A 26,100-nucleotide genomic window follows, 5' to 3' on the forward strand; every position below is an offset into this window, starting at 1 on the left:
GCCTGCAGTGCTTCAGCTCCTTGGTAAAGATTAAAGAGCAAGTCACCCCCAAATAAACTTTTTTTTTGCTGATAAACTAAATAAACGAGTGTCTAATCGTGCTGCAGACACGTGTCGTCAATAATTGGGCACTTCAGTGCATCTTAGTTAAAATTTAAATATTCTGCCTAAAACTGGCAGTGTTGTGCCGTTGTCAGGTAAAAACTCTGCACTGTATTTGAATTTAAATCTGCCACCGCTATTGGCTAAGAGGTATGCTATGATGTAAACTGATACATTATGATGTCACAATGCTGTTGTGAGCCTGTGTGTGTGTGTGTGTGTGTGTGTGTGTGTGTGTGTGTGTGTGTGTGTGTGTGTGTGTGTGTGTGTGTGTGTGTGTGTGTGTGTGTGTGTATTTGTTAGCAGCTCCCCCTTCTCGGTCTGCCAGGCAACAGCATTTGTTGCATTTTTCAAACATGAAGTGGGAGTGGAGTTAGACTCTGGCAGGGGTTGACTTGCACTTTAAACAGCTGATCTGTGCCATGAGACATCCCATAATAATCGTTATACGGGACACTAAACTGTTAACAGATCAAAAGGTCAATTCTGAACCAGAAGCATACATGCTGCTGCTCCAGAGTCCTGGCCCATCTGTCCCCTACCTACAAGAATAAATAACAGCTGGGTTGGTCAAAGCCCTCTACTATCCCCACTCATCATTCCCGTTTCCAGCATCCTGGAATATTTAGACTTTGGCTGCTTTTTCACTCATTTTCAGTCTGAGCTGATTATGGCAGCACGGTGTGGGACAGGGTTAGGGGTCTACAATCCTCTCTCCACCCGATCTGAAAGTTACATCCTGCAGTAACCCGACTAAAACCCATCCAAGACCAAACAGGCGCCGATGTGGCCCAGTGCTGGTCCATCCCTTCTGATGTCTGCGATCGGCTAAGCCGGCCTGGACAAAAGCATCTGAAAATATGCAGAAGAACTGAAAGTCCAAAGAAAACCATGGAGGGAGCCAGAGGTCATAGACAACTAACCGCTGGCTGAAGCACAGCTGATGAAATGACTTTAAACGCTGGAACGCTGCACGCAGCTCACACCTGCGTCTGCGCCGCCGAGCGTCACGCCGGGACACAGAGCAGACCACTCCACTCCTTGTAATTTCAAAGTTATTTTACAAACCATTATCGTAAATTTGTCCCGTTTTAGTATCAGTTTATGATCCGTCAGGAGGCCGCGGGTGGGGGGGTTAAGTGGCAGCTCCATGTGTCATGGGAAAGAAAACATGGCCCCTGAGGCTCGGCTTTCTCTCCCGGTTTAATGCACACATCACGGGCGGGTCTGGCCTCCAGCTTGTCACAAACAGGAAGTCTCTGTTAATCCTGGTCTTCCCTAATGACGCAGAGGAATTCTCAATATTCCCATTGTCTTCCTGGCTGCACTTCCTCCAAGTCTTCAGATCACTTGTTTGGCTGTAAATCTTTCCAAGAACTACAAACTGAGGCGATTAAAGCTGATTGCAGATGTATAAGAGACCTGCTGATCCGGTCCTGTTCCCTGGAGCAAAAACCACTTAGCGGTCCGGCTGAGTGGACAACAGTTTGTTGCATTTTATTTGGATTTGACTTTATTCACGTTGTGTGTTTTGGCTCTCTTTGTAGGCAGTTCTCAGCAAGTCATCAGTTCTTTTTGATACTCCAAACTAACCATTTCAGCTGTCCCCACAGCTTAATTATCTGTTTCAGTTACCTGACACCAGACGTTCTCTGTGGTCGATTTAAAGTAATCAGTCTCACTGCTGACGGGATTAAACGGCACCGTAACCCGGCAGGCAGGGCTGTGCGACATCCCGGTGTGCCGTGAATGCTGATGCGCTGATTCCAGCCGAGTTTGTCATGGGTCGAGTCCAGTCCAGCTCAGCTCCTATCAGCATTATTCCGAAGCGCTCAGGCGTGACATCTGCCAAGAGGCCTGCTGCAGGGTTTGGCCTCATCACCAGGAACGCGTCCAAGTCAAATATTGTTGCCCTCGCACGTTGTGGGGCGGCAGCCTGTCACGGCTCCTCTTTAACCAGGAGGTGGTGTTTATGACAGCGCTCGGAAAATGAATGGCACCGTTTCCATCAAGAGGAGGGGGAAATAACATAAAACGTGGGCCGTTCCACATGCCGCACACTCTCTTGGAGCACGAGCGTGCAGGAAGGAGGTGTTGTGTTCTTCTTCCCTGCATCACAGCTTGTTATCGGCTGCAGATATGTTCAACACGGCTCTCCAGAAGAGCAGGATCAAAGTAGATGACACAAGCCAGCTCAGCCTTCACAGGAAGAAGATAAATGTGCTGAGCAGAGTCTTTATCAAAGGCCTGGCTGTTTTCAGGTCCTGATTAAAGCTGGGAGACCCCCCCTCCCCCATCCCAGTGGAAATAGGTGTTCAAACATGTCTCTGTTTTGGTTGGCCTGCAGCTCTGCTGAGAAGCTCCCCCTTCGGCTCGGACTCCCGCGATCGCCGGCTGTCACACCGACACGGCACAAGGAATTCTCAGTGTTTTTATTGGGTTTTCCAAAGCATTAAAAGCACTTCAGCTCCGCGCTGCCAGAGGGAAAAGACACCGAGATGCTGTTTGATCTCAGCTTTTTAGGGCTGCGAAATAACTACGCCGCGGCCTTGTGGTGTGAGAAGACGCGAGCATTGTAGAGAAAAGCATACGTCTCACTGAGCAAACATGTTTATCTTTCTTCACCATTTCCTGCTTTCCTCTGACACAAGAGCAATATTAGAGTTTCCTTTTTCTGTTGTGAGGGATGCGATGAACAATGAGAATATCTGTAATAACAACAAGCCACAGCCGTGATGAAGCCGGTAGGGCCGCAGGAACACACAGCGAAGCGAGGCGGTGGCGGCTCTGGGGGAGCCTCGCGGTGGTTGGAGGGTTCATCTAACGCAGCGTCCACTTTGGTGGGAACTAAAGAAAACCCCTAAAGCACCAGCAGGTTGGTTCTCCGCGGCCGCTGTGGTCATTTACTCAATTCTCAGCCCCTGGAACAAACACCATCTTTTTATTCAAACAACAGGTTTGAGTTTCTTTAGTTATTTGCTCATTTTGTGGTCAGTTTTCTGCTAAAAACCAGTGAAACTGCAGACTGAGGAGAATGCACCGACAGCATCTTGAGAAAGAGCTAAAACAGAAAACTGACGGCTTGTTATTGACACAGCTTGACTAAATAAGTGTCTTGCAAACAGGAGAGAAATCGCACAGCGGTTTTGGGAAGTATGCTGCCTTCCTCCGGCCTCACACAGCAAAACGTGTGTGTCAGCACATTCTCACATTCAGCCATGATTTGTCATCCTCCATTTATTAGCAATGATTAATACACCTGCCGCTACAGTGGTGCACCGTCAGCACCTCGCATCTTTCCACACAAAAGGACGTAAAGCGGACGGAGATGTGAAAGTAGCCCGTTCTGTGGAAGCACGTAACCACCGCCGATGAAGTCCAGCACTCGTGTTCCTACAGGCCTTCAAAACAAACAGAGCAAATGTGTTTGAGGAAAAAGGCATCTTTGGTCAGAGGTCTCGCAAAACAACACCACTCACTTTTATTTGTATTGTAGCTTACAGACATAAGGTAGGTCACCAAGGCGCTTTACATCCATCCATTTTCTGCTGCTTATAGGGGTCGGGTCGTGGGGGCAGCAGCCTAAGCAGGGAGGCCCAGACTTCCCTCTCCCAGCCACTTGGGCCAGCTCCTCCGGGGGAATCTCAAGGCGTTCCCTGGCCAGGTGAGAGACATATTCCCTCCAGCGTGTCCTGGGTCTACCTTTAGGTCTCCTCCCGGTTGGACGTGCCCGGAAAACCTCACCAGGGAGGCGTCCAAGAGGCAACCTGACCAGATGCCCGAGCCACCTCAGCTGGCTCCTCTCGATGTGGAGGAGCAGCGGGTCTACTCCGAGCCCCTCCCGGATGACCGAGCTTCTCACCCTATCTCTAAGGGAGAGCCCAGCCACTCTTCGGAGAAAACTCATTTCAGCCACTTGTATCCGCGATCTCATTCTTTCGGTCACTAACCAAAGCTCGTGACCATAGGTGAGGGTAGGAACGTAGATCGACCGGTAAATCGAGAGCTCCGCCTTCTGACTCAGCTCTCTCTTCACCACGACAGACCGGTACAACACCTGCATCACTGCAGACGCAGCAACAATCCGCCTATCGATCTCACACTCCAGCTTCCCCTCACTCGTGAACAAGACCCCGAGATACTTAAACTCCTCCACTTGGGGCAGGACCTCATCCCTGACCCGGAGAAGGCCTTCAGAAACAACAAAGCAAGCATAAACACAGGAATGCAGCTAAATAAGTAGGAGGAACAAATAAAACTAACTAAAACACCAAGTCATAAAAGTAGGACTTCAGAAGCCCTAAAGAACTATGAATTTATCCAATAAAATCTTTCAGTGTTTCCAGGTTATAAGTACCAACATCAGCATCCTTTAAAACATCAAAACGAAAACGAGATGTCTCATCTCAAGGAGTTTTATCCTCCAAAACAAAAGTTAAATAAATAAATAACAATAAAAACATCTGGGTAAACTTCATTCTTTTTTAATGGATCTAATTTCATTGGAACAAAGATAAAATGAACTCATGATCGATGCGATCACAGTGGGCTCAACCAGTAGTTACATCTGGTACCCTGAAATACTCGGGATGGGGATCAGGTTTTCATTTTCAAGCTTTTAAACAAAATCAAAACAAATATTTAGGCTTCAGATGAATAAGTTACATACTGAAGCAGACAACGGCCTGCGCTCTTCAATCAGGGAAAACTCATTAAAACCAATATTTTAGTTGCTTTCAGCACCGATATGTCAGGACAGCAGCAGCTCAGGAGGTACAGCGGGTTGTCCAGTCATTGGAAGGTCGCAGGTTCGATCCCGGCTCACGCCGCGGCCTGGTGGTGGTCGGAAGGACCGGTGGTGCCTGCGTATGACAAACTCACCTCTGTCAGAGCTGTGGCTACAGGTAGCTCATCACCACCAGCGTGTGAATGGGTGAATGACTGATTGTGCTGTAAATGGTAAATGGTAAATGGCCTGTATTTGATATAGCGCCTTCTAGAGTCATAGAACCCCCCAAGGTGCTTTACAACACAATCAGTCATTCACCCATTCACACGCTGGTGGGGATGAGCTACAATGTAGCCACAGCTGCCCTGGGGCGCACTGACAGAGGTGAGGCTGCCGAGCACTGGCGCCACCAGTCCCTCCGACCACCACCAGCAGCAACGTGGGTTAAGTGTCTTGCCCAAGGACACAACGACAGCGACAGACTGAGCGGGACTCGAACCAGCAACCTTCCGATTACGGGGCGAGCACTTAACTCCTGTGCCACCGTCGCCCCCTTGGGGGGTTGTAGAACTCTAGAAAGGCGCTATCCAAACACAGACCGTTTACCAAATAGAGCCTCATGAACGTTGGATCGGCTGATCTGAACTACTGTGACTACTTTGTCCTGTTGAACCCACGAAGGCTGCTGTAAAAGACTCGTAAGCTAGCCCATCTGCATGTCTCTCCTACATGAACCTCACACACGCTGATGTGTCCTACAATTACATGAAAATATGCTGAGAATTTGGGTTGTCTGGATTTCAGAGGCTTGTCGTTTAAACCATGAGCTCAAATCTCTGGCATTTCAGCGAGTCGTGAGCACGAACAGAGACGGACTGACACTGACCTGAAGACAAACTGTCCATCAACAACATCTGGTCTCGCAGGGTAGGGATCAAAAAACACTAAACACCCCTGCACCTGCTCTCCCATGGCAGGAAAGGGGCGAGACAGTTACTGGGCCAGCGACCATGGTGGTAGGTCCTGCAGCTGAAGACGGCACAGGACGCTTCTGGAAGACACGTGCACTGCACCGAGCGAAGAACCGCTGTCCAGTATTTACTCAGGTGGAATAATACACCAAAGCTGTCCAGTGAGTGAGGATTCTGAAGAATGTGCACCACATGTTTCTACCAGAGGATAAGCCTCAGACTCACTCCCAGTATCAATGCTTCAGCCACAGATAAATTCAGAGCTACTTTATTAGTCAACGTGAAGACTAAGAGGACCGTGGTGCTTCCAAAATATACCATCTGCACCGTTCTAGGTAAAAAACGGTTCACCGCTTGGGGAATGAGGCCATCCTATGTGTTTCAAATGTTCCTTAAAGGATGGAGGATCACTTTGATGATGCTTACTCCAATTGTATCTATATAGCCTGGTGAATAAATAGTCTTCTCATGGAGCGATCTCAGTCGAGGGGCAGATCTCCGGTTGTCTTTCTGTCTCCACATGCTGTTGGACAACATAGCGGTTAGGAAACTGGTGGAGCACTGTGATTGGATAGACAGCAGACTGGCTGGCCCTTGTGAGGCTCTTATGGAGTGTGGCTAGACCAACCTGCAGAGCTAAATCCTTTTGGTTCTGCTACGGTCGGTCTAGATTTCCAGGCTATTTTCTACAACGTTCATGTAGGCCCAAGGTGCTGAAAACGTCCTCACAGGAAAAAAACATGATACAAGAGAAAGAAGCATCATAAAACATTGAAAGCACTAAAAGAGAATTTTAAGGTACAGCAAAAGGCTTGTGTGTCACGTCAGAAAGAAAACACCTCAAATCAACCATGAGGATCCGCTTTTCTAACAAGAAAACATCCTATACCTAATTAAAGTTGAAGTCTCAGCAAGCTCCAGATCTGATGTCATCCTACTTTCCTAAACGGCAGCGGGAAAACCCTGCGACAGCCCAGTTCTGTGTCCGAAGGGCTTGGCTTTTCTCCCCATCAAGCAGCTGGAAAGAGGACGTATCCAGACACAAAGTGGAACGGTTCAATCACTGTTTTGGTGGAAAAGCCAAAGGAATGATGTAAGAATTAAGGAGACAGGAAACAAAGGTAAACAGAAGAAGTTGATCTGCGGCAGCTGTCTGTTATACTGCACCTGGTCAGGTTCTGTGTTTAAGAAAATATAAAAGCATCACTGAACTATCAACACAAAGCTTTCAGATGCCTAAAGGTGCACGTTCCACCTGGGCCTCGATACATCCCTGTAGACCAGCCGAGATGTTCTACCAACGTCTTCTTCCACAGCGCTTTAACAACCCTAACCATATACCTTGTGAGTGCGTGTGTGTGTGTGTGTGCATGCGTGTGTGTGTGTGTGTGTGTGTGTGTGTGTGTGTGTGTGTGTGTGTGCGTGCGTGCGTGCGTGTGTGTGCGTGCCTGTGTACGTGCGTGCGTGCGTGCGTGTGTGTGCGTGTGTGCGTGCGTGCCTGCCTGCGTGTGTGTGTGCAAACGTGTGTGCGTGCGTGTGTGTGTGTGTGTGCGTGCATGTGTCCGTGCGTGTGTGTGAACGTGTGTGCGTGCATGCGTGCGTGTGTGTGCGTGCATGTGTGCGTGTGTGTGTGAGAACGTGTGTGCGTGTGTGTGTGAGAGTGCGTGTGTGCGTGCGTGTGTGTGCGTGCGTTCGTGCAAACGTGTGTGCGTGCGTGTGTGTGAGTGCGGGCGTGTGTGTGTGCGTGTGTGTGCGTGCGAGCGTGTGTGTGTGTGAGTGCGGGCGTGTGTGTGTGCGTGCGTGTGCGTGCAAGCGTGTGTGTGAGTGCGGGCGTGTGTGCGTGCGTGCGTGCGTGTGCGTGCGAGCATGTGTGTGAGTGCGGGCGTGTGTGCGTGCGTGCGTGTGCGTGCGAGCGTGTGCGTGCGTGCGAGCGTGTGTGCGTGCGTGTGTGTGTGCAAGCGTGTGAGTGTGCGTGCATGTGTGTGTGCGTGCGTCCGTGTGTGCGTGCGTGCGTGTGCGTGCGAGCATGTGTGTGAGTGCGGGCGTGTGTGCGTGCGTGCGTGTGCGTGCGAGCGTGTGCGTGCATGCGAGCGTGTGTGCGTGCGTGTTTGTGTGCAAGCGTGTGAGTGTGCGTGCATGTGTGTGTGCGTGCGTCCGTGTGTGCGTGCGTGCGTGTGTGTGTGTGTGTGTGTCAGATGCAGTCCAGTCAGTGAGCTAAAAAGTAAACTAGATGCTAGCAAAGTCTGATCTCAGATATCATGATGGTTGCTTCCCAGGACAAAACGTTCTTTCTGATGGTTTGATAGATGGCTGATAACTGTTGAGCCCCCCCCCCCCCCCCCCCCCCCCCCCCCCGTGACACCATTCAAGTCAAGGTCATACGATAGCCCTGCAGGACTCTGCTTTCTAAAGGCTGTCCACTTCAGTCCTGCTGCTTTGAAATCAAACTTGCCATTGTTGTTTTTACTGGCCATGACGAGGACAAAGGAACCGGGCAGCGGACACACACACACACACACACACACACACACACACACACACACACACACACACACACACACACACACACACACACACACACACACAGGGTGAAATGCAATAGGGCTGGGAATTCCTCTTTAATTTCAATGCCATACTTGATCTCTGGGCTGCATGACTGACCACCTTATTATCTATAGTGACAGGAGCTTATCAATACAGAATTTGCTGGGTCCACAGACCAAAGACAAACACGTCCTTTATGCAGGACGTCCCCTCTGGGCACGCCGCTCAGGCCAACCAGTTAAATTCCTACTCTGAAAGGGCGGGAGACCGAAAATGATCCGTGAAAAGTTAAATCAGTCCAAGAAAACAGCAACTTTGGGCTTTAAGTCCCTAACCCTAACCAGTAAGTGTAATAGTAAAAAAGGCCAGTTATTGATGATCACCAGAATGGAAACCATCAAACCTATCGGGGTCCTAAATAAGCTTCACATGAACAATAAAAAATGTAGAATAGCTATAAATTTTATTATGTCCATTTTTTACAGACTGGTGTGATTTCATCCGGTCTTAATGAAAAATCATTAACAGGTGAGATCTGAATACGACAGGGTTATATTAAAGGGACTTTACAGACTTTTGAATTTTTATGCTCGCGATTGCCCCCTCAGGCCAAAAGCGTAACGGCAGCTTCAATAGTAGGCTCGAGGCGCGCATGCTGTACGTGCACACTCCTTAACGAAAATAACAGCTGAGACAGTCCCGTGTGTGTGTGTGTGTGTGTGTGTGTGTGTGTGTGTGTGTGTGTGTGTGTGTGTGTGTGTGTGTGTGTGTGTGTGTGTGTGTGTGTGTGTGTGTGTGTGTGTGTGTGTGTGTGTGTGTGTGTGTGTGGCCTGGAGGACAGAGTACAGGAGAACACGCAGCTAATTAATTAAATAATTTGGTTCTGTACCTTTCTCTTCAGCACAGCCGACAAAGGTTTAAGATGGGTCAGTCCTCCTGCATGCTCAGATCATTCCCTTCCCTTGCTTGAAAAATTGTTCCAAAATGAAAGTTGAACCCACATCTTTTTTATCTGAGAATTCAATGCCGTTCGGCGAGTCTCAAATAAAAATTTGGGCATCTTACTGTAAAAAAAATACCATTAATGTAAAAAAGAAACTCTGAATAAACTATGTTCACACCCAGAATCAAACCCAGGATTTCTGTACGAGAGTCAGACATCTTACAAGGTGAGCTAAACTCTAGTAACATTCACAGTATCTGTAACATTTATATCCTTGATGACAGCTGAAACAACGTCAAACCAAAGAACGGTTTGGAGTGAAAATGACAATTTTGTTGTTAATTGGCAGGAAATATCTAGAAGAAAGTTCTACAGAAAGTAGCTAAGGGTCCTCAGAAATGTAGCTAGCTTCATCACTAGGCGTTAGGAACAGCGACAAAGTGGCACTGCCTCTCTCTCTGCTGCTAAAGCTACGGATAGCAAATGCTACGGGCGATGCCTGAGCGTGAACGCGCATGAAGCAGCCTGCTCGACCCGAGCATCTCTCTTTTTCTGTGATTTTACAGAAAATCAGGCAATCACAGTAAAAATGCCAGGGCTCATTCTACAGGACCAGGGCATTGCAGGAGAATGTATGAAGAAGACATTTATTATTTCTATACATGTTTTGGCTGTCAAACTTCCATAATGTCCCTTTAACAAAGCCAACATAAAGGTCAGAGGTCAAATGCTGGAAGGACTTTGCATTTCAGTTTTAACAATAAGCCAACTAAAGGTGCGGTCCAGAACACCGATAGCCCAGGTAGGTCTTAGGTGAGACACCACCTCTGGTGATTACTGGCTACCGACAATAACGTAGGAAGCAAATCCCGTCACATCAGATTATTCAGAAGAGTTCAAGTTAAGGAGAAGAATTTCAGAAGATTTAGTTTATTTATTCTCGGAAAACGCAGAGAAGGTAAATGTTACGTTATAAACCACCTCTATGATTTAGAGCATTTCATGAACAGCATGTCCCACAGACTTTAAATCAAGTCAGTGACAAAAAAGGGTTTTCTGCTGTTTCACTGGACTTTCTGTTGCTTTTCCACAAAATCAGGCTCACAAACAACTGGACTCAGGAGAGAGCAGGACCGGTGTCGGCCACACACCTTTGGTTTCAGATATGAACTTTCAAACAATGGACACCCTCAGGCTCCCTGTGCAGGTGTGACCTGCATCTGATACGTTGTTTTTTCTTCTTAGGCAATGCAAAAAAAGCCGGAGTGGCCCAGGTGCAGCTTTTGTTGGTGTGTGACTTCTGCCAGTGGAGCAGCTTTCACAACCCACCCTGGGAATAAAGCTGAGAGCTTTAAACGACCACGGTTCAGTCCGCACACAGAACCCGAACACGTTTACAGTGGGAACGGTTTTATGACCCAGAACTGTGTCAGCTCTGAAGAAAACAGGAAACAGGGAAGCTATGAATCTTTTCCCATAAACCGGAAAAACGTGGCAGGTGTGAATTCAGCCTGACATTAGAGATGGAGTCGAACCAAAAGCAGAAAGCGGTGACTCTGAGACTGTCAGAGGTGATACGTCTGTGCTATTTGAGAGAAAAGTTTGTTTTTGTTTAAAATTCACCATTTTGAACAAGAATCGGTGATGCCTGGTGCACAAACACACCCAGCTGTGCACCACGGTATGAATGAAGTGCATAAAAAACAAAAATGTATAGAGTAAAGAGTGCAGACGTGCAGGATGAGGGATGTTTCCCATTAAAGAGTAAAGCAGGGCAGATATGAGGAGCTGGAATGTGTTCGTGTGAAGGATGCTCTGGTTAGCGGCTGATGTCGGGTCTCTGTAGGTCTGCAGGAGAAGAGCGGGGAGCATTTAAGCGCTGGGTGGCATCGGTATCAAATGAATTCATTTTAAAAACTATCATGGATTTTGGGTGCAGAAGCGAATCAGCCTAAACACGTGTGATGCGATTTGTTACGGACGTGAAGTCGTGTTTTACACTCTCTACCGGCACTTTGTAATTAAAATATGAAAAGCAATTCATGCAGCGTGGGATAAACGAGTGAAACTTGAGACGGCGGGCCTCCACACGTGCAGATGTTGCCTGGAGTACATCTGTCTAATGTAAATACACCAATGAGGTCAAGCCTCGTCAAAGCACATTAAGATTACCTGTTGCGTAAACAGTTTCAAAGAGACGCAGCATTAAGCGGCTTTCATTTTAAACAGAGGGGAAATAAACATCCCCCAGGTCCCGGTTTTCCAACAGAGAGAGACGGGAATAGATCAGCAACTTTAGTGAAGCGCATGCCGACACCATTGTACAACACTCGTGTATTAATTAGCATTTAAGGAGACCTTCTAACGGCTGTAGACATGAGCTAGCTGCAGCTCTTGTGTGGTAGGACCTTCTGGGAGGGGTGATAAGGGTTAGACGGGAAAAGCTTCTGCTGTTTCTGCTTTCCTGCACTTTATTTGTCTCGTAGCTGCAAAAACCAGCAGCAACAAAACTCCTTTTGCCTGTCCTGCATCTCGGAAGTGAATTACAGCTCATCAGAGCAAACGTCCATCCCTGCTCCACTTCAGACACGGCAGCCCACTCAGACGGAGGAACAACGGAGAATTCTGCTTCTTCCTGGAGGAGAAACTCCTGAGCAGAGTGTCTCAGGCTTGGAAGTGCACACACTCATCCAAACTGCCTTCCCACTCTGTTGCCAAGTGGCCTGGGGGTCTACCAGAGGTCACGCTCTGATGGAGCCAAATGCTGCACTCATCAGCTGCACCTGGAGACTCTCAGCACAAAATCATACGATTGGTGAGAAGATATCGCTGCATCCCCACCAAAGCACTTTACTGGCTGAAAGGAGACGTATTAATGGTTTGTAGATTTCTGGGTCCAAATTGGGCTGAACTTGGATCAGAAGCAGAAGCGGAGCAGCTGAGACTGGCAATGACACAAACAAATGGTCAACCTAAGAGTCAGGAAGTAGTGGGAACAGCTAAACGTTTGTTTATTTTTATGATGAAAAAGTCTTTTTTGCCTGTTTGAAATGAGTGTCTGAGAATAATTCCCATTTCACGGTTGGTACGTAGCTTCCCGAACAAATGGAGATCACATCCAACAGTATTGATGAGCTAACCGCTAGTCTGAGTGCTGCAGACCATCAAACCGCCCAAATAGCACCTAAAGCTGCTTTCTTATGGAAATGCCTGTTTGAAATTTTCATTTGGTGTAAAAACTTCCTCTGCCTTTTTTTTTCGGGGGGGGGGGGGGGGGGTGTCATAATAATTCATGTTGTGAACTGTTCAAGCATGTTAGGTGAATGAAGTCTTGGTGAACCCTCTCCTGACCACTGAATCAACACGTTTCACCCTAAACGAGCCGGTCTTCATCTGTGCATCTGATGTATTTAGTGATTTCTGTTACAGTGCTCAGCATAAATGAGTACTCTTTAAAAAGAGAGTCCCAGTAGTCTTCATCTCTGTTAGCATGGGCCCTAGCACATCCTAGATGTGCGTGGGCTTTAGGAGAGGCTTCCTTTGTGGACGATACCCATGCATGTCATTCCTCTGCAGGGTGCGCCATACGTTGTCATGGGAAACAGTCACTCCAGTCTGGCTTTCTACTGCTTTAGCTAGCTGCAGTGAACTTGCAGGGTGATTTTCTTCAACCCTTCTCATCAGAAGATGCTCCTGTCCAGATGTTAACTTCCGTGGACAGCCTGGACGTCTCTGTGAGATGGTTGCATTTCCGTCTTTCTCAAATTGTTCGATTGCTTTTGCTACAGTGTTGCAACTGATATGTAAAGTTTTGCTGATCTTCTTGTAGCCCTCACCTTTTTGTGTAAAGAAATGATTTCCTTTCTCAGATTTTGTGACGTTTCTCTTCCATGTGGAGCTGTTGCTGACAGCATGAAATGGGAAGGGCCTTTCAGTAATGTTTGTTTGTAGTCACCTGTCTGCTGCTAGTATGGCATCTCATAGAAAGCGTTGATTCTGAAAGGAAACTACTGGTTTTCGGATAAATGTGGTGGGGTTTACTCATTTATCCTGAGAAGTGTAAATACTAAAAACCAAATCAGGACCAGAGTCGTCCCAAGGACCTTCACACAGTAAGCAATACAGGTCAGGTCATTAAGCCAATCAGTAACAAGTTTCCTATATAAGGAACCCAGCAGGTTGCATCGAGTCACTGACTAGTGTCAAGAGTCTTTACGGCAATCCTCATACTAAGCAAGCATGCAGCGACAGTGGAGAGGAAAACTCCCTTTTAACAGGAAGAAACCTCAAGAGGATCCTGGCTCAGTATAAGCAGCCATCCTCCACGGCTCACTGGGGATGGAGAAGACAGAGCAGACACACACACACACGCACACACACACACACATGCACGCATGTACGCACGCACACACTATTCGGTATATATTGTACTTACTATTGTTTTGTTTTAGGGGACCTTTTATATTTAGAAGTATTATTGTATTGTGCACCAAGGGAGTGGCACTCAAATTTCGTTGTATCCTGTACAATGACAATAAAGGCTATTATTATTATTATTATTGCACACACACACACACGCACACACACAAAGCAGTGTTTCAATGGTTACATTGTGATTTCTTAGTAAATATTCTATGTGGTGAGAGATAAACTTTATTGTATTTATCCTAGTGAATCTATAATTAAACGGGTAAACTAGTAGTAGCACAATGAAACACTTACTGAAACACAAATGTAAACTAAATGGAAAACACTCCAAATTTTTGCTGACAGCAACTAAATAAAAGAAGCGTAGGAACAGGAGAAAAGAGGAATGTTTCCACATAACCTCGCATCATTTCTGAAGACTCCACATGGGCCTGCTGGGGCAGTCCCAGTGCATACTGGGACTGGTAGTTTTAGTACTTGTACTGAACACCCACCAGTTGGTCATGCAGGTGACTTCAGTGCTCTGAAGTGATCCCACTGAATGTTGAGCAGGCAGACAATGGAAGCTATTGTGATCATTTAGACACAACAGAGGCTGGGTGGTCACTACTTACAGGTACATTACTGGTGATGATGTAAATTAGGAATGACATGGCTCATCCCTAAAGGTCAACTGGTTTCCATTATAACACACAAGATTTGGCGCTTGAGCAGTTTTAGTTTCTGCAACAGCAGAGATGTTTCCAGACGGGTTATTTCTCCGTCTTTACCAGAAGAGTAACTCGTTAAGGTTTAACAAAGCTGAAGAACTTGCATGTTTCTCTGACTTGAGGCTGTCAAACGCATCTTCAAAAACAGGAAAATCCGCTAAATCAGGGAAGTTTTATGGTTGGGAACGACAGGCAGCTGGCTCTGCTGGGGAGGGACTGGAGCGGTGAGGGAGGGGCACTTCCACTCAACTTGACACAGTATGGATTTTGTTTCCATTCTAATGGAATTGCAGGAATATTTGAGGGGAATCCCATTACGTAGCAATTGGAGTGCTGTAATAATGTACTCACAGTACTTTTCCCACTGCGGTTGGCCTCTTCCCGCTCTGCCAGGGCCTTCAGGAAGTTATCTTTGAGTTCTTTTCCTGTACTTGCCAGTGTCCTGGAAAACACAACACTCCATGAAATGTTTCTCCTACGCTGAGAAAAAAAATCATGTAAAGACTTAGGCTTCTTTATTTATTGCAGCTTTGTGCTCCATCCTGGCATTTAGAGGGCTCTGGATGATCTCTGCTGAAACAGGATTAGATAACAATCCGCCCAGTGAGCTCCTGCAACCCTCCTAAACTCTGAACACTCACAAATCCTCCACAAGTTTGACGTTAGAAAATAGATTGAATCGCTTTTGTTGTCAATGAGTGAAACTAGAAATGGCTTTGCATGATACTGAGGCAGCTTTTTACACTCAGGCCAGCGCGTTTCCATAGAAACACAAATGTTGAAGCATGCGAGCGTATCCACACCTGTAAAAACACTGGCACTGATATTTGAACAGTTCACACTGCAGTACGAGCAACAGAACTCTGGCACGCATCCACCATCGACGGGGCAAAACATCCATCAGATTCACACCAAGCTGACATTTAACAGCAGTAAACAGGTCACTGGTGACCTTTGACCTGTGGTCAGGAATCCAGAAAAAAACCCACAGAAGGCATTTATTAAATTAGAGGTTCAAAACAGCAGGCAAACAGTCCCAACTGCAGCTGTTGCACAATTTATACGAGTGTAAAGTAACAGGAACACAATTTTAAATGAAATGATGAAATAAATCAGTCTAAAGCCTAATTTATACGTCGGGACGGACCACGCCACGCCATTATCCGTCCTAGTGAGGGCTCTCCAGCAGGCTCATGAGGACGGACGGAGCCAAGCTCTCTTTTCTAAACATCCGTCCATCGAGACGGAGAACGCAAGCTTGTGATTAGTCACACCCTACAGCGCCGCCATTTCTCCTTAAAAAACATGAGAGCCGAGGATATCTAGAGGCAGACACGGAGAAGCTTGAAGACTTCCTCGTGGAAAAACTCTAAAATGTTAAAGTTTCATCCCCCCGTGACTGGAGGAGTGAAAAGATGCGCAGCAAGTGTTTTATTTGTGGACGGAAATGACGGGAAACGTGGGTTTAAATGTGGGGAGTGCATGGGAAGGTGGAGGAGGATGAGGGACAAATTTGTCTGTGTTAAAAAGTCTCTGAAAAAAACACAATAAAAACACACCATCTTGGACCGGTACATGACAGGATACCACAGAACAGCGCTGCGCCCTCTGGTGTCCTGGCGGGGAATTGCTTTGCAACACTCCCCAGGAGACGGAGACGTCTAAGGGCAGAACGTCTGTGCATGTCTGTCTCTCCCTGGTAGAGCCGATGGAGAACTATAAATAAAGCCTGATTCATGCTTCTCCGTCAGTTCCGCAAGGGACAGACACACATGGACGGAGACATTTTGCCCTTATACTTCTCCATCTCCTGGGGAGTGTTGCAAAGCAATTCCCCACCAGGACAACAGGGGGCGCAGCGCTGTTTTGTGGTATCCTGTCATGTATCGGTCCAAGATAGTGTGTTTATATTATGGTTTTTTGTATATAAGAGACCTTTCAACACGGACAAATTTGTCTCTCATTCTACTCCACTTCTTCATGCGCTCGCCACCTCTAAACCCACGTTTCCTGTCATTTCCGTCCACAAATAAAACACTTGCTGCGTATCTTTTCACTCCTCCAGTCACGGGGGGGCAAAACTTTAACATTTTAGAGTTTTTTCGCGAGGTATTCTTCAAGCTTCTCCGTGTCTGCCGCTAGTTATCCTCGGCTCTCTTTATGTTTTTGAGGGCGCGATGGCAGCGGTGTAGACAACAGCTGTGCTCTGACCAATCACAAGCTTGCGTTCTCCGTCTCGTTCGCATATATGATGTCACCACATAAGCTCCTCCCCCCTAGCATAGCTGCTACTCACCACATGACCAGATTTATGGTGGTTCTTTCATCCTGTGGGACGTTTGCTGAACTTACAACCCTTGTCCCTCAGTTTTCTCCGTGTCTGGTTTGATGACGTCACTTTGGTGAAGCGCATTTGTAGTCCTGGACTTATTTTCACACAAAACCTAAAATAGCGTTCCCCCGTTTGAAAATAAACGTGTTCTTGGTATCAAAATGCTTGTTTAAAATTCACGGACATCATGAATGAAATCCATGGTACAAAACAAGCGGGTTGGAAAATGGCGTTTTTAGCTCAGCTGACTTGCATTCGTTTGTTCGTTATTCCCGGGACCAGTGGTGCGGAAGTGGTTTAGGCTCCCTTTATGTTTTATTAATAATTAAAGAATTTAGTTCAAGTGAGCCACCTTGTGGTTTTGATCTTGACAGGGGCTACATTAAAAAAAATGTCTCTTCTTCTTCTGTAGCCAACATGTTCATCATTTCCCATTAAAAGGCTAACAGCAGCACTTTTTACTTTCTGAAGAGAAGAGCCACTAATCCCAATAAATGGCTTTTAGAGTAATCCCGTCTGGATTATGGATGTGAAGAAAGAAAGGGCTTCATTTTCACAAACTGCTTTGAAGCCACTTCTGTTCCCAGATTAGTCTGTTTAATAGTAAGAGCGCATTCATGTAGCGCCTTCTTGGGTTCTACAACCGCCCAAGACGCTTCACAACACATCCATTCACACACTGGTGATGATGAGCTACACCGTAGCCACAGTTGCCCTGGGGCACACCGACAGGTGCTACCGGTCTCTTTGACAACCAGTGGGTCAGGAGAGTGAAGTGTCTTGCCATCGAATGCCACAGATGGGGCTGGAACCTGCAACCCTCCGGTTACGGAGCGAGCACTTGGTCCCTCTGCCGCCGTCACCTGTAGTTTAAATACTGACTGAAAGCATCAAGTTCTCTGTTTACATTTTAATGGGCAGCTAAAGGGAAGTAGCTCAGGAGGTAGAGCGGGTTGTCCAGTGATCTGGAGAGAATTCTGCTGTTGTGCCCTTGGGCAAGACACTTAACCCTCCCCGCCTGCTGGTGGTGGTCAGAGGGACCGGTGGTGACAGTGCTGGGAAGTCTCACCTCTGTCAGCGCGCCCCAGGGCAGCTGTGGCTACATCGTAGCTCATCCAGGGTGTGAATGGGTGAATGACACACTAGTGTAAAGCACTTTAGAGTCCTTACTATGAAAGGAACTATACAAGTGAGGGTCATTTATCATGATTACATTATTAAAGTTTTCTAATTTAACTCAAAAACACTTTATTAGTCCCAGAGGCACATGATGTGTTGTCGTAACTCATTCTTCTAAACAATAAATAATAAGTAGAAACAATAATGATCTCAGCTAATATCTTCAGAGTGTTTAAAGATGCTGATGGCTGTGGGTAGGAAGGATCTCCTGTAGCTGTCTGGATTACAGCAGGTCTGTAGAAGCCTGAAGGTGCTGCCTTAGTCCAGGTCCACTTCCTGTTCTGTCCAAAGAATAGTCCAGTTTAATCCCACATGAGCTGCTCTTCAACTTCCATTTCACACCAAAATTCAGCCTTTTGCCTGATTTAACATCAGAGTGAAGGAGAGAAGGGTTTGAATGTCTCATTTACTAGAACTTGGACCAGGATTGTAATTTATACTTGCAGACTGGCCTGTGCCCCGTTATGAAAGTCTTTCAGGAATCACACGGTGGTAAAACTGCACGGACGGCACATATTTGGAGGCTAAAGCCTCACTTCATCTTCCGAGTGAGGGAAAGTTTGCTGCTGGGTCATGGGGGCCGAGGCCCCAAAGTAAACACAGGTGTTGAGGAGCCCAGTGGCTGGTGTTACCCCATCCAGTAGCTGAAGCAATACACACACACACACACACACACACACACACACACACACATGCACAAACGCACGCAAACACACACGTACACACACGCACAAACGCACGCACACGCACAGACACACATGCACGCACACACGCACATTCACACACACACATTCTCACACACACACACACACACACACACACACACACACACACACACACAGGGAGCACTGTAAGTCAGGTAGCAGATTTCTTATCAAGACTCATAGGAAGCATACGAACCTGTAATTAACGTTGTGATCAGTGACTAATAACTGGGCCTGAGGCCGACTGATGCATTCGTGTGTTTTAGGTGTCTCGTTTCTGCATGGCGGTGGAGCGGGGGGGCAGCAGAGTGAGTAAAAACAAGGTGTGAGGTGAAGAGCCCAACTAGTTTGTTGTCTTAAAGGAAACGTCCAGCTCGTCCCCATGGCTGCCTGGTGGGGTCCGGGCCCCTAGGCTCTGTCGGTGTGGCTTTTTGTCCCCCACCTCTTCCTTTCTTCTCCCCCTTTCTCTTTCATTTCCGTCTCCGTGTCCGTTGGAATTTAAAGCAACGGGAGCATTTCTAATAAAGATTTTGCTACCAGGCAGGGCATTAAAAAGCAAACGTCTGGCCATTTTGAACTGCTTTAGAGGAAATCTAATGGATGATTTCAGTTTGTTTGGAGAAATAACTTGTCCATCAGGACCATCGACATATATACTGGACAATTTGTGTCCATATGCTCCAATTCTAAGTTTTTGTGTCAAAATGGGAGGTGGCCACCTCCCATTTTTCTTAAAAAATGTGTTATTGGAGCTATGGAAACCCATTGTCCATATATGTATATGTTGATGGTGAAAACAAAACCCTTCAGATGGTTTCTGGTTTTCCACGAGCCTTTGGAGATCTTTGTCAGAAAAACACATCTTTATTATTTAGTTGCACCAAATAATCAGAATTATAGGAAACTGGGATACTTTCACATAGCTTTACTTTTTTATTGTATGTTTTTATCACTTGTCTGTCTGTTGTGAAGCAGCAGAAAGTCATAGAGATGAATAAAGTATTATTCTATTCTATAAGAAATCCAACTTTTCTCTTTTCAAATAGACAAAAATATTTCAGCTGCTTTCTGTCTGTGTGTTAAATAAACTCAAACGTTGATCATAAAGTGTTTTAGCGTGAGAATAAAGTGATAAAAGAGCCGTTTATGAGGTGTGAATTAAAGACCACAGAAAGGACTGAGTGTCCTAAACTGTCACAGAAAAAGTGACAGATGACTAAAAACGTGTCGTAGCACCTTCTGTCCTCCAGCTTCCAGTCGTGTCAGAAATGCTAAAAAGAAAAAGACAAAAATAAAAAATGGATTTCCTGCTGGTGCTTCTCTATAAACAAGTTTCTGTAATGCTTTGTCCGCCTCTGCTGGGGGTGAACAGCTGGAGCGTTCGGAGTGTGTTTACACACACATAAACACACCACGGCGGAGCATACCAAAAGCCAGAGGCCTTTTTCTTCAGCCAAAATATCATTTTAACTACTAATAATTGCATCATCTTTGCATAACTAGGGTCTAGTCGAGGCTTCCCTGTGGCAAACTAAGTGCTTTCAAAAGCTATCCACAACAAGCAATACAGCAATTATTTTATAACTTGCCACAAAAACACATCTGAAACGGCGCTCCAGCGTTAAACCCTGAGAAGTGTCGAACCTCTTACTGAACGGACATCTATGTAAGTCTGCGTGAAGTGTCCGATGCTTTTTAAAACTTCCCGCACCTCTGTGTTTCTGGCCTTAAAGCCAGACTAACTAGCCATCATGTGGGTCATGAGTCCGAGGGGACTGTGGGGAAAATTTAAACGAACTTATCACACAAAATAAAAAACCCTGATACATAAAATCAGTTTTGTAACCCTGAAAGCCGGCTCAGCTGCTACCGACTTCTTCTCAAATGTCTCACAGACCAAGTAGCAGGAACCCAGGTTACAAAACCTTGTGGTTCTTAAGAGATAAATGTTAGTGTCAGTTACGTTAAAATCAATCAATCAAAGCTTTATTTATAAAGCGCCTTCCGCAACCCTGTCAGGAAGCCCAAGGCACTGAAAAATGGTGTAAAAATCTTCTTGATGTTTTCATTTTTATAAAATTAGTAAAAATAGTTTAACTCGTAGGCCGCCGTTGTTGTTAGTGTTGTAATGCACTCTGGGTAGTGACGTCACATGGTTGTACCTCCGTTGCACCGCGGCTCTGGGACCCTGTAGCGACAGTTCAGCGGCATCAACATGTCGTCTGTTCAGCCTTTTCACTTTGAACCAGAGCGAAACATTAATGATGACATCACTGACCATGTTTCACAAAACGAGTGTCAACATGAAGAGTAAGAAGGGCAGGATGAAGCGAGAGCAGGACCAAACCGGTGGTGCGTGTGCGGCAAATGCGTCTCCATGGTAACCGAGAGGGAGAGTGTTTGTTGTCAAGAGCTCACTTTTGATCGTGTGATCAAACTTATTCAGTTGTGAATGATTTAGGAGAATATTAGCATCCAGAGCTGTCGTGTGCCTTTTTTCCGGAACTGCGCTGCTCTGGGTGGCTGCATGTTGGAGTAGCTCTGTTGACGACGTAAGTTTTGCCTTTTCTTGGGCATTTTTTCTTCTAGTTTCTCAAGAAAAACTATTTTTGGACACTTTACTTTTCTGTTTCTGGTGCTGTGAAGCTTGGAGGATTTTCACTGCTATCTTTTAGCTTTTTTCACTTCTTGAGCATTTGTTATGATGCGTAACCATGGCAACAAGCTGGTTTACAATCGGGAGCAGCTGATTAACAATGGAAAGGCTGAAATAATACCTCAACTGAAGCCACAAAATCCCAAATGAGCTAAAACGCAAGAAGCGTGGGTGCAGAGCGGGAGCAAAACGGAGACAGAGAAAGAGGAAATTCAAACCATCTCTTCCATCGATCATAATGGGCAATGTGAGATCACTGACCAACAAGATGGAGGAACTCCAAGCCCTTTCATGGACTCAGCCAGAGTTTCAGCAGTTTCGGAACCGCTGGAGGAGATGATGCAAAGAAGGATTCTCCAGAGAATCAAGAAAATGATGGACAACCCTGAGCGTTCTCTTCACAACACTGTCCGACAACGGAAGAGTGTCTTCAGTCAGAGGCTTCTTCAGTTTTGCTGCAACACTGACCGCTACTGGAAATCCTTCCTGCCAACAGTCATTGTAATATACAACAAATCTTTGATGACTTGGTTATTATTATTATTCTGAGCTACTACAGCAATCAATTTCCCTCTGGGATTAATAAAGTATTTTTGAATGGAATTGAATTGAATTGAATCATTGTTGCAGATATTATGTGTGTGGACAACACTGTGTTGCTACACTTACTGCTTGTTTTACTGATGGGAGAGGTGAATGTTCAGCTTCATCCGTGTCGAGTGGCGTGTTTGATGGTTCGCCCAACATGACAGACGCGGCAGCTGCAGGAGCGGGTTGTCGGCTCAGGAGAGCGTCTAGCGTCTCTCGTCTCTCCAAGGAAATTTAAGCTCCTTGTATGGGAAAATGGTCGCTAAGGCGTTTAGTTTCTGCCTTCTCTTACACGCAAAATAAAATTCACATCACTCCCCTTGTTGGCTTCTGACTGGAAATCACATCCAAAAGCCGCACAATGTTGCATTTTACGTCATTATTAATACGGTGAGCTCGTAAACAAACACTAGCATCAATAGCTGTTCTTCCAAAAGCAACCAATATACGTCATCACCCCCAGAGTGCAAACATGGCATCCTACGTATGTCAACAATGTACGAAATATTATAGATTTATAAATAATCAGCAATATTTTGTGTGTTTCTGACAAGATAGTCTGGTACAACAGAAAACTTGCGGTTTATTAGGGCACACACGTCCTCATAGCCAGAATTAGCGTGACCTGGGACCTGGGAAGTGAAGAAAACGCCTCTGAGCTGATGATGGATGTGGTCCCAGCAAGCTGAAGCGTTCGCCTCGGTTTGTTTGAGCTAAAAGGTGGCGGGGTCCTAATTCTACCATCAGGTTCAGCCGTCTGTACATCTGACTGACGTCTTTCAGGACGCGGTCAGTCAGCTCCACTGTTTCCAGCGTGGAGGATGCAGCAGCCCAGAGGTCGGGTGCTTCATAAGGCTGCATGTCACCGACCATCCCTTCGGAACATGTTTCACAATAAAACTCTGGCATTAACGATGGCAGGAATGATGCATGTTTTAAAGGGATGATGAGACTAATTACAAGTAACTTCCTTTTGTGTTTTTCAGACACATTATTGGTTCTATCTGGTGGAAAATAAGAGGCCTAAACACATTTCTCAGGGTATCTGCAGGTGTAAGAGAGCCAAATTTAAGACTTTTTAAGACCTTTTTAAGGCCACTTTGACCAAATTTAAGCTATTTTTAAAATTAAATTCAAGCTATAATTTCCAGTTATTGCCTGGAACCGGTGCTAACCACGTCGCGAACGTGGGATTAGCCATTCAGTTACCATTAAACTTGCACTTCCCCATGGCGCAAGCTCCCACTAGCTTAACCAGCTAATGCGCTCATCTAAAAATAGCCCCCCTTCACAACCAACTGCATGTGTACGGCTCCGCTTACGCCTACATCGTACACAAAAAATGCTGAAGACTAACTAGAAATTCACGAAAATTTTATAGAAATAAAAGAATCTTGTTTATTGGGTCTTAGGTAATTTAAGACCTTTGGATACTATTTAAGGATTATTTGTCATTTTTAAGGATTTTTAAGGCCTTAAATTTGGAAAAGCAAATTTAAGACTTTTTAAGACTTTTCAAGGACCCGCGGATACCCTGATTTCTGCTCGTCTCCTCCCCCTTCTTCCTTTCAGCTTATATGTTTGGTGCTGTTTACATCCCAGTCTGTCCCCTAAAAACGTATAATCCGACCTACAGCAGGGGGGCGTTCCTCATCACCGAGCTCAGAGCAGGAACTACACCATCAAGAAGGAAGGAGGGAGAAACTTTATAGAAAACATGAAACGTCCATCTAGCAGAATGTCCTCACATCACATCCTGCATCACACATGTGAGCACCAGCAACAGCAAATGGCTCTCAGTATAATTAACTGAACGTCATTAACAGGTTCTTTTGAAGAGTGAAAGGCGAACATTCCTACTTAATATGTAATCTTCGTTTTCCAAATAAATATCCAGCGACTGGACGCCGAGTGTTGATAGCGAGGCTTTACTCTCATGACAGGGAGCAGATGTTGCTCTTTAGAATAAATTCCCATTTTTCACAGCAGATTAAAAGACGTTCATTATTCTGCAGCTTCCACGGTGAAGCAGATGGGAACTCTTAGTAATCCAGCGATTTCTTTAAAAACAACACGCGCCCTAGCAGAATGTGATTCCTCAGAGCGCTAGGGGAAAAGAATCTTATGAAAAATATTATTTTGGGCCGGTGGATGTAGCAGGAAATTCCACACACCATGACAATTTACTTTATTCTGGGCTTTTTTTAAATCCTCTGTCACCTCTGATTACAATGAGTTGGCTGTATCAGTTACACGTGTGCTACACGTGATATTCTACCTGAGTTTTATGTACCGCAGACACTCTGGCTCTAGGGACAAGGGGGTGGCACATCCGCCATCGCCCGCCATCAAAAGAAATCATCATTGGCATTCAGAGTTCTAGGGACAGAAGGTAAAACTCGGCCGTTTCTCAGTATGCACACTCGTCTGAACTTGTGTACTCATGTCCTTTAGAAATGTCATCAACGATGGCCCAAGTACTGTTGAAGCCCTAAGTACGTATCGTTACAAGTTCGCTCAAAATCCCAGATGCGTTCTTGCTCTGCCCATTGTATCAAGGATGCATCAGTGCATCCTTCTGCAGACGGGACAGCAAAGTATCCCATAATGCAACGTGTCACAAATCTTTGAACCCTAAACAGCAGAGGAGGAAGCTCATAACAGTAGTGTTTTATTTGCTGGTGAAGGTTCTCAGTCATCCAGGTCATGGTATTCCAAAAGGGTTCAAATGAAGGCAACTGGACTTCTTTGGCTTCCCGTCTCATCCGAGAAGCTTTATCAATTCTGACTGGAATCCGGGAGTCACGTTTAAAAGCTGTAGCTGTCTATTCTTGCTTAACGAGGAGAAACTACCTAAGAATACCCCTCCTCCCTACCCCCGATGAGTCGTCGCGATCGTTGGCCTCTATTGTGTGGGAGTCATTGTATTGATTAGATGCAAGGTGTGACCGACTGAAAAAATTTGAGACAGAGGCAAAAATTTAGTTTATAAAAATCTATGTAATACTTGTAACGTGATGAAGGAGCCATTCCTCAAGGTTATTTATCCTCTATCCACAGTTGCCTTTGACACAGCGCCAGAGTACATGAAACATCCTCAAGGTCATGCATTTGCTTCTAAACTGTTTACTTTCCAGCAAAAGGAAGACAGAAGATGAAGAGACTCTTTTCTTTTATTAAATCAAAGAACTCTATTTTTAATAAAGCTAATCAAAACAACTGTTAGTCAATAATACAATGTGACCGATCTGTGAAATCACAATGTTATGATTAATATGTTTTAATAAGTAATATGGCTTAATCTAGTTCCCTAGACACACTGACACACGTAAGGTAAACAACCGCATGACACATTGCTGTTGCTGATCCAATCAGAACCTTCCTAGTCTGAAGCGTGGCAGAGTCTCTGTGGTGTTTATAAATCTGCCAACTTTGATTCGACCAGAATTCAAAACATCCAGATTAATAAAATAGTTCCAACGCCATCTTAAGTTCAGTTCTCAAGATCCCATTGAGTTCACCGCATGCTAAGCGGAGTATCGGACCGGCCATCTGAACTTCACTTTTTAAGCTGAGAACCGTCAAGCTGGAAAAATTCTGTTGTTGTTACCAACCAAGCAACGGTACCTTTCAGAATAAAAGCTGAACTCGCTGACCCAAGGAGGGTCCCCTTTTGACGCTGTGATCCACCTGTCGCTTTTTACCTGGAGACAATCCAAGGACTAGTTTGTCGTGCTGTGACGCTGTACCATCGGCTCCAGTACCGAAAGGAAGGTCGGTGGACCTGGCAATCTGGATCTACCTAAACGTTTTGTTCTTATTTTAATATAATTTTATTATATTTATTTATATTATACTTTAATTTTTTCTAAGCAAAAACAGCAAAGTTACAGTGCAGACAGTAAAGGCACAAAATGTAAATAAAATAGCTTCATTAATGCTTGACTTTATGTCAGTAATAGCATTTCTAACAACCTGCTGAACTGCATTTATAAAGCTGCTAAACAGCAGCTAAGTGGGTTTTATGTCCTATTTCTGCTTTAATCAGCCTCCATCTTCAGACTCCTCCAGTGTTTGGGAAGGTGATGGACCCGGGCTTACGCCATCTCCTCTGGGGACCAGCTGCACAGTTCAGCGGCCAAGTCGACTTGGATGAGGTAGCCATCGAGTGTGGTCTCCCCGTTGTGTCGGAGGAGCTTGGGCAGGGCTGTCAG

The 26,100-nt window shown here is 45.7% G+C and overlaps 1 protein-coding gene across 2 annotated transcripts in view; it reads right to left on the reverse strand.

Moving 5' to 3' along the window:
• Window positions 1-26,100, reverse strand: part of cfap299 (cilia and flagella associated protein 299) — a 100,648-nt gene that overhangs the window by 61,941 nt on the left and 12,607 nt on the right. For both annotated transcript variants that reach the window (XM_015960234.3, XM_054730400.2), the window contains exon 3: window positions 14,779-14,869. In XM_015960234.3, the coding sequence (XP_015815720.1) occupies window positions 14,779-14,869 (91 nt within the window). The remainder of the gene's footprint in view (window positions 1-14,778; window positions 14,870-26,100) is intronic.

Source organism: Nothobranchius furzeri, chromosome 10 (genome assembly GCF_043380555.1).
Source record: "Nothobranchius furzeri strain GRZ-AD chromosome 10, NfurGRZ-RIMD1, whole genome shotgun sequence".
NCBI lineage: Eukaryota > Metazoa > Chordata > Actinopteri > Cyprinodontiformes > Nothobranchiidae > Nothobranchius > Nothobranchius furzeri.